This window comes from Spinacia oleracea, chromosome 5 (assembly GCF_020520425.1).
Source record: "Spinacia oleracea cultivar Varoflay chromosome 5, BTI_SOV_V1, whole genome shotgun sequence".
In the NCBI taxonomy this organism is placed as follows: domain Eukaryota; kingdom Viridiplantae; phylum Streptophyta; class Magnoliopsida; order Caryophyllales; family Amaranthaceae; genus Spinacia; species Spinacia oleracea.
The window spans coordinates 35536805-35545976 of NC_079491.1; the positions used below are offsets into that span (position 1 = coordinate 35536805).

The 9172-nt window shown below is 36.9% G+C and overlaps 2 protein-coding genes across 2 annotated transcripts; both read left to right on the forward strand.

Annotated features, from left to right (window-relative positions):
* The first annotated feature begins 1450 nt into the window (after positions 1–1450).
* LOC130461426 (uncharacterized) lies at positions 1451–7112 on the forward strand. The gene is made up of 4 exons (XM_056829527.1): positions 1451–1588; positions 5524–5770; positions 6035–6243; positions 6942–7112. The coding sequence occupies exons 1-4, from the start codon at positions 1451–1453 to the stop codon at positions 7002–7004; spliced, it is 657 nt and encodes a 218-aa protein (XP_056685505.1). The 3' UTR covers positions 7005–7112.
* A 400-nt stretch (positions 7113–7512) lies between these two features.
* Positions 7513–8789, forward strand: LOC130461427 (uncharacterized). The gene is made up of 2 exons (XM_056829528.1): positions 7513–8524; positions 8566–8789. The coding sequence occupies exons 1-2, from the start codon at positions 7819–7821 to the stop codon at positions 8787–8789; spliced, it is 930 nt and encodes a 309-aa protein (XP_056685506.1). The 5' UTR covers positions 7513–7818.
* Positions 8790–9172: the final 383 nt, after the last annotated feature.

Below are 9172 nucleotides of genomic sequence, written 5' to 3' on the forward strand. Positions count from 1 at the left end.
TTGATTACAGATGATGTTCTTCAATAGACATAAATTCCTATAACCGTAACAAACTTGGAACCTCAAATAGAAAATGTAAGAATAGAAACAACAGAAATTGTAACAACATAACTAAATAAAAACACAACAATGATAAAAGTTATACCTTGATTAGAAAAGTATTTTATGAAACGTTTCTGTTGCACCAGGAGCATAGCAACAATTGCAATTGCATTGTCAATTTGTCATCATTGGTGGCTTCATCAACGACCAACCGATTCAACGACTTCTTGTGCTCGAGAATCGTTGTATTGTAGACTCTGTTTGTACCCTATATCAATTTTTTAAGAGAAAAGACATAAAATTTTAGTTAAAATTCAGTTCAAAATCAAAACTCACCCAACTAACATCTCCACATAAAACAATTACTCAGTTAGATCCAATACCAAATTGATTAACCTAACAACATTCTGCAACTTTATACATACGACATTAAAGTCAATAAGAAAAAAGAGAGGAGGACATATATCCCCAATTAAACATATAGTCAGGAAAAACTCCACATCGGTTAACAAGTCGTAAAAAATTCTAGCAAGACACAAGCCTCGTCATTATCACTGATTGGCCCACGAAATTATATATTCAGGCACATAAGCAAATTTTATTTTATTGTGAGAAGACAATGAACGATAAGAGTGATGTAAGGGACAAAGGGCATTCTACCATATATCCATTCTCCTACATAGAAAATTACTCAATTTATTTGATAAAGAATTGCTATATCAGTCCAAGTCTCCATAATTTTGCAGTTGAATCCTGAAGTTCTCAATCCCTAACTGAACTTTAAATTCTTTTCCATTAAAGTGGTATCATTGGGAGCTAGAACCCCCTACTAATAACCAAATGAGCAACAAACAAATTCAAACTATGACGAATTCAAACACAAATCCGAGAACTGCTAAATGCTTAGTAACTGGACAAAGTTTGACAAAGAAGGTTCATTCAACGCATAAAACTTCATAAACAATGTTCAATTATGTCACCAGTGAAAGCAATTTCAAGTAACTATTAATTCATGTATGTTACACTACTTGCAAAAGAATTAATCAATCAATCGAAACCTGGAGAATTGTTAAAAGTTTAAATAGCTCAAAATGAATTCTGAAAGCTTAAAATGCCAAGATTAATATTCGAGCAATCAAAGAACATAGACCTGAACAACACCAGCAAATGCTCGGCTCCAACCATGCGATTGAGAAAGATGGACAATGGAGACAGGCATAACAACACGATCAGCAATACAGAGAGCAAGAGCTAACGCCAGCATCATCACCACTTTCACTCTCTCGGCCGTCAAGAATTCCCGAAAACTCTGCGCTTCCATTCCCTTCCCTTCTCCGCCTTCGGCGAGGAACTGAAAATCATTGGAAGAAACCCTAGATTTTCCGGAAAAATGAAAGGAAGATCAGACATGGAAGGACCGAAAGGGCGGAAGAGAGAAGACAACCCCCAAAAAAATGAGGAAGGGAAGTTACCAAGAGCTGAAGACGGAAGAGAGAGAAGAAGAAAAAGAAGGGCGGTGGATGCTGCAACGTGTCACGATCTTGGTGTAATGGCAAAGGAGTAGTAAATAGAGATGGGTGAGGGTAAAATGGGCATCACACTATTGCTGCAATAGTAATGTGAAGTTTGTGCTTTTTAAAGTGTTAGGATATGGGAAAAGTAAAAGTAGGATAAATTTACGTTGAAATCTACTATCCTTTTGTTCGTTATCATCTTTTTAAATATTTATCTTATCATTATGGGTAATATACACAGATAAATTTACGTTGAAATCTACTATCCTTTTCTTCGTTATCATCTTTTTTTTAGTATTGCGGCCTAATAAAAGGTCGTAGCTGATCATACAAAGTAATCTTAATATTCATCAAAATGACACTAAAGATTTACTTAATACTTAAATTAGGATGATGAGTTCGATTGGACAATTGAATATTTTCATATGTTAATCATATTATCATATCTTTCAAACTCTAAAGAATTGAGAATAGGTTAGTACTTAATTTGCATTTAGATGGTCTTCGATTTCTTGAGAGATTAGAGTTTGTCTAGTTGGATTTCGTTGCTGACTGTGTTTGTTGGTGGGGGTTGAATATTAAAAGAGAATAAAAAGGGAATGTAATCGTTATTATTAAGGTAATTGAAATTACAATCACCACTAATTTTTTTTAATAACATCTAACTTTCAAAATTCTTGATGCAGGGCGATCTTGCGAGGTTGGTGTAATTTTCACACCTATATTGTGGTTTGTTGTGCCGGATATAAGACAACCTACTGGCACAAAATCGTTTTAAAATCGAACAAATACAAATCGATTCCATAATAGACCTGAATTGAAATTGCCCGATCGAATTAAAACTGACTCGAACCTAAAATGAAAAATGATCAGATTTGACCCGAATTAAAAAGTGATATGAACATAAATAATGGCCCGACATTAACCATTCTCAACATGAACTGACCTGTCCATAATCGATCTGAACCCAAGCCAATGGCCCAATTTAACAACCCTACATATAATTAAGGTTACAATGTGTTATCAATCTGAAATCTCAATTTAACAGATAGTCAACTGTTGCCACTCCAGTTTTGATCCCCAAGCTAAGATAAAGGCGTGCAAAAAACATAAATACTCCACTTGAATCGTTAAGAAGTACTCCGTACAAATTTCCAACAACCAATTCGATCTCGATCCTCATCCCACCTGTTAGATTACAAAACTCCCGCAAGTAAACATTTAATAAACAAATTTGTTTGATAAGTGCTGGAAACATATTGGAAATAAATATAAAAATTCTAAAGTTAAGCACTTATTCCGGAATTAATGTTGGTGAGTTACTCAATTACGAAAGGTTATGATGCTTTAAGCTATACACCATATTTTTATCCGATAAGAAACGCAAGCAAATTATAGTACTCCGTACATGCTAACAACAACGACATATTAGAGTAATATAAAAAATTCGAAGACTACCTATCACACCGGAATTATTCTATTTTGTTTCGTGAAGTTTATATGTATATATATATATATACAAAAGGGTAGAATAAGTTTGTGGAATCTATGTTTATCATATTAAGTAGTCAATTATGTCAAGACTCTAATATATTTATCTAATATTATTTATTTAATTAATTAATAATTTAATTATATGCGATGATGTGGAAATCCTACGTGGACGCTCCGAAATCTCTCCAAAAAACTCCCCTTTATATATATATATATTAGATTATTATTATTATTATTATTATTATTATTATTATTATTATTATTATTATTACTATTATTATTACTATTATTATTATTATTATTATATTAGTAGTTCCTAGACTTTTCTTCTTCTTATTATTATTAATATTATTATTATTATTATTATTATTATTATTATATTATTATTATTATTATTATTATTTTAGTCCCATCCAGTTCTAATACATGAAAATACAAAAAGAACAAGGATTAATACCTTGATTGCTTCTCCTGTGTTATGCCAATCCTGACCTCTGTTTCAAAAATCATACAATCTCCACATAAACGTGAAAAATAATCAAGAAGGCAACAAACAAAAAATGACATAAAAGAAGGGAATGAAGAATATCAAGTAGCAAATTAAGAAAATTATTAAACCTGCAACATAGTGCATGACGCTTTATATGAAAGCTCACACAAAGCGTGTAAAGGAACAGACTTTATTGCTCGGATACCCAACATGATCCCTCTACACCAATCATGTATCAGGTTTTAGTACTAGCAATTCATAATTGGTTAGCACGGAAGACAAAAGAATATGAAAAACATAGCAATTTTGTGTAGAAACATAAAATGGCACAAAAATCACAATGAGAAATGTTGGAAATAATGCAAAGAAAGAGTATTACCATATTGTGAAAATGTCCCACATTGGTAGAAATGAAAAGGAGGCTTTTCAAGTGGAGTATTTAAAGAAAATGACTTTGTCCCACATGGAAAGAAAACAAGCTTTTCCCTTTGTTTAAATATAGGGAAGTAATGTTTATACTTTGAAGTACTTCCCCAAGTGTTGTGGGCTAGAAGGGGGAATCCCCACGCGCGCCGCCGCTGCCCGGCCGGTTCGGTTCGTGTTCGTGGCACGTGCGCGGTGTGGTGGGGCCTCCTTTTTGGGCCAAGTCGTAGCTGACGGTCCAGTCTTTATGAGGCCGGTCAGTTACGTAGCTCACTCCACAATCGTAACGGTCGTATTTATTACGTCCCTTGATTTTCGCTTCCGTTTTAATTACTCAAATCAATTCTGATTTTCAGTTATCAAAAGTTTTATTACATGATCAATTCTGATCAGCGGTTACAGGTGTTTTAATTACCCAATTAAATGTTAATTTTCGGTTACAAAATCTTAGTGGCTTTATAATCTGTTTGGGGATCAGTTTTGAAAGCACACCGAAAATCAAACTCTCTTTACTCCTATTCTGAGCATTATTGTGAATTCCATGTTTCTTCTTAGTTGAGTGCACATTTTGGAGAGACGCTGTGTAAAATCTTGGGGGGCAACGCCTTTTCCGATTGCACCATAGTCGGGGCGAATTTTGCTTCTAAGACAGTGTTTCGTAACACGTCACAGATTTATTTACATCAAATATTCGGCCCACATTTTATTAACATTTTCGGATTTTACAGTCTCATTTCCTACAAGAAATACCTTTGGCCTTTTAGAATTATAATTTTGAAAATTGCGAGTTTTTTTCTTTTTTTCTTCATTGTGTTGTGCTTTGATGTCTAATTCTTCGTGGAAATGACTCAATTTTATAGCAAGAAAAGCAATAAGAAATCGGGTAAATTGTGTTTTTTTTCTTTTGCAAAAAATTGGAACGTACTGATTTCTTTCTTTTTTGTCAAGATTTTATTTCCTAATGATGATGCTGATTTTATTTCCAACAGTAGATGATTGTATTATTAGTGTGTATTCATTTATTCCTTTCAGTAATGTAATAATTTCACTAATTAGGTATAGAATCAATTATATCAAAGAATGATTTAATAATTTGATTTATTACTACTGCTACATCCACTTTTCCGAGTTCTACGCAGTTACTGTAGCAACACAAACCAAGGAAAATTCAAATGGGATACCACACAAGTGGGTACTTTTGCTTTAAGGTAATAGATGCAGAAACTAGAAAAATAATTAAATATTGGGTCCTATAAAGTGGGGTGAGAAGTTATATTCACTAGTAGAAAAAACCCCTGTTGCACCCCCCTTGTTGCAGCGTACATGCATTAATATGCTTCAACAACCAGTCGGTCAACGCGGGTCAAACCCTTTAAAGAGTTGTTGCAGCGTACAATTTAATTGTTCCTTGCAAAAACGCTTGTTGCAGCGTACATTTTAAAAGCCCCCTGCAATAGCTCGTTTTTGTTGCAGCGTACACTTTAAAAGCCCCTGCAATAACCGGATAAAAAAAAAATTCGCTGCAATATTGATTGAATAACTAATTCAGAACAAATATAGAATCTCACAATCTTATTTCTCGCGCTGAACTCTCTCTTCTTCGCTGGGCTTTCCCTGCGTCGTCCCCACAAAAAAAGAAAAAAAAAACTTTCCCTGCGTCGTCAATCTAGCTTCCTCATCGGTGGTTCTGGCCTCCTCGCCAATCTCCGGTGGGTCTCTTTTCTCGCCTCCTCTCCTGTCGCCACCTGTTGGCTTGATTGGCCGGTGGTTCCAAGGAAAAACAAAGCTGCTCGCGCCGGTAATTCCAAGAAAGAAAATTGCTTGCGTCCTGTTTTCCGTCAACCTCCTTGCTATGGCTAGTAATCTTTGTTGTCCCTTCTTTTAGGTTTGTTCAATTTGTTTATCTGATTTTCGTTTCAAAAAATAGGATTTATTCAATGCGTTTTTAGGGTTCTGTGCTTTTGTTCAATTCGTTTTTAGGGTTTGTTCAATTCGTTTGTTCAATTCCTTTTTAGGGTTCAACTCGTTTGTTCAATTCGTTTTTCGGGTTTGTTGAATTCGTTTGTTCAACTCGTTTTAGGGTTGTTCTTGAAGATGGATATGCCGAAGACATCAGATGCTCCTTACCAGCTTCATTATCCGGCTTATGATAGCAAGACTGATGCAGCTGGTGAGAAGCGGACAGTGGAGGTGGATGTTGTGATTAGAGCTGATGGGGCCAATTCCCGGGTTGCTAATTCTATTTCTGCTAGGGATTATGAGTATGCTATTGCCTTTCAGGTTAGGTTGATTTATTGTTTTAAGACCTCAATTCTTATAAGATTTTATCTGTATAAAACCTTGACCACAATTAATACTTATTATGATTAACATTGTCAATAGCCTTGAATATGACCAGGCCAAAAGTGAACCAAATTTAAACCATATGACTTATTATCCGAATTAAATATATGAGCCGAATCGCAACCAATTGGACTGACTTAATTGGCATCTAGACTTTTAAACTTTGTAGTAAGAAACAAGTAGATGAAGTCAAAACTTCTTGTTGGTTTTTGTCTTGGATTAATTATAGTTGGTAGTATTACTACTTGTAAATTTTTGAGTAAAAATATGTATTGTGGACGTTTTGATTTTGGATATTAAGCTAGAATTGAACTTACCATGTCTAAAGCATAATTGTTGAACATCTTTGTTGCTACAAGTTGATATATGTATTAAAATTAGTTACTTAATTAGTTGTTGGTGGCTGGTAAATATAGATAATCTACTTGTGATAAAATGGATGATTGGAAGGTTATATCAGGTTGTCCTAATCCATTTGGCTAACCAACAACATTTGATCGAAAATGAAAAATGACCCTGCCCTTAATAAGTGGGAAATGGTCTTATGTAACTAAAATGCTGTTTAACTTGAATTAATTATAACAAGAGGCAATTTGGAAGAGTAGTAGAGTTATATTTGATATCTTCTTTTTAAGGAACGTATCCGGATACCTGATGCAAAGATGACCTATTATGAGAACCTAGCTGAACCCGAATGAATTTTACCTCTCGTCTAGGAATGGATATTTTTATTTCAATATGATGCTCTAGTTTGTTCTGAATATCTACTGGGGTATCCTTGGCGAATTATGTATTTGGTAGTTTTTTCGATTCGCGTGTTTCCTCATTCCATTTCTCTCTCCTTGATGCTGCTGCTGTTTGTGTGCTCTGATCTTGGAGATGGGGAGACCTCTTTGCTGCGATGAGGCCAATGTCAAGAAAGGCCTCTGGACACCAGAAGAAGATGCTAAGATACTTGCATATGTAGCTAACCATGGAGTCGGTAATTGGACTCAGGTTCCTAAGAAAGCAGGTAACGCCTTGCCCTTCAGGGATTACTTTTACACTATATGCTGTCTTCGTTTTACTTCACAATTTCTCATATAAGAAACTTCCATTTGATACCAGTACAGACCTGAATGGTATATTGGTACCCTCTGGCCAGTATTTCAGAGAAAAGCATCTGAAAAGAATGTTAGTCCTATGTGTTAGAATAAATGTAAATAATCTTGGTAAATATTATAATTGATAGAGTGTATCAATTAGAATAATTAGAATATCGTGATTGAGAGATTGTATCATAATTAGAATATTGTGATTGAGAGAATCACTCCATAACAGTAGCAATCAATCACGTATCTTTAGCCAAGATATTATGTATATAAGCATAGTTTGTAATATTGATTAATCAAGGAAATATCTTCTTTCATGGTATCAGTTAGCCTAGGGCAAAATCACTTCATCTCTTTCATCCTCTCTTCCGCCGTGCCCTAAGCTCTCCTTTCTCACCTCCGCCCACTCTTCCTGTCAGCCATGTCTGACACAAAATCGTCCTTCCATCCCGCTCTTGCGGTCTCCAACATCAAGAACAACATTCCCATCGTTCTTGAAATGGAAAATGTCCAATATGCGACATGGGCGGAGTTATTCAAGATTCACGCACGTTCAAACAAGGTACTCCATCACATTGTCACACCAGAACACGGCACGGTCAAGACACCGTCCACTGACGATGAGAAGGAGCTTTGGTCCACACTCGACGCAACGGTCTTACAGTGGATTTATTCCACCATCTCCACCGACCTCTTGCAAACTATTATTGAACCCGACTCAACGGCAATGGAAGCTTGGGGTAGGTTGCGTGACATATTCCAAGACAACAAAAACTCTCGTGCCGTCACTCTTGAGCAGAAATTTTCCCACACCTCTATGGAAGATTTCCCGAATGCTTCGGCTTACTGTCAAAGGCTCAAGGAGTTAGCTGATCAACTGAAGAACGTCGGAGCACCGGTAAGTAATGACCGTTTGGTTCTTCAATTAGTTGCAGGACTCACCGAAGCCTATAATGGCGTCGGCACCTTGCTGCGACAGAGCAACCCTTTGCCTCCTTTCTACCAGGCTCGATCAATGCTCACACTGGAGGAAGCGGGATTGGCCAAAAAGGCCGCCATAGGAGCTCCTTGCGCCATGGTTGCAGCCGCGCCCAGGGATGCTGATGATGCTCCACCTTCACCAAGATGTAGTGATTCAGCTTATACACCTCATACATCTCATGTGCAGCCCAGCCCACAATCAATTACACCATCCAGCCCACCAAGTCAGCAAACCCCAATATTACCCATCACCCCTGGCAGTCCTCTTACTGGGCCCAATCTAGACACACAGGCCCACTCCCCTGCAAACCTCATGAACTGCCCAGCAACAGAAGGGCCAGCACGACCTTCTCCCAGCCCAACACGGGAACAACCCAATCCACTTCTGCCCATCCAACCTCAAACATCTGAAGCTACTAGACCGGTTACTCGTAGTCAACGGGGGATATTTAAACCAAAAGCCCATTTTAATTTACACTCTTGTGTTGGTAAATCCCCTTTACCCCGTAACCCGGTGTCGGCCCTCCGTGACCCGAATTGGAAAATGGCTATGGATGATGAATATAATGCTCTTATTGCAAATAAGACGTGGGAATTGGTGCCCCGTCCACCTAATGTTAATGTGATTCGATCTATGTGGATATTTACTCATAAGGAAAAATTTGATGGTTCCTTTGAGAGGCATAAAGCCCGTCTTGTAGGTGATGGTGCAGGTCAACAGGTTGGCGTGGATTGTGGCGAGACTTTCAGTCCGGTGGTCAAACCGGCCACAATTCGCATTGTGCTTAGTATTG

Coding starts and splice junctions, on each gene's coding strand:
- LOC130461427 (XM_056829528.1), top strand. CDS start 7,819: ATGTCTGACACAAAATCGTCCTTCCATCCCGCTCTTGCGGTCTCCAAC. Junction 8,525..8,565: donor TGCTCCACCTTCACCAAGAT/GTAGTGATTCAG, acceptor TCTCATGTGCAG/CCCAGCCCACAATCAATTAC.
- LOC130461426 (XM_056829527.1), top strand. CDS start 1,451: ATGGAAGGACCGAAAGGGCGGAAGAGAGAAGACAACCCCCAAAAAAAT. Junction 1,589..5,523: donor CAACGTGTCACGATCTTGGT/GTAATGGCAAAG, acceptor GAACAAATATAG/AATCTCACAATCTTATTTCT. Junction 5,771..6,034: donor TGCTCGCGCCGGTAATTCCA/AGAAAGAAAATT, acceptor CGTTTGTTCAAC/TCGTTTTAGGGTTGTTCTTG.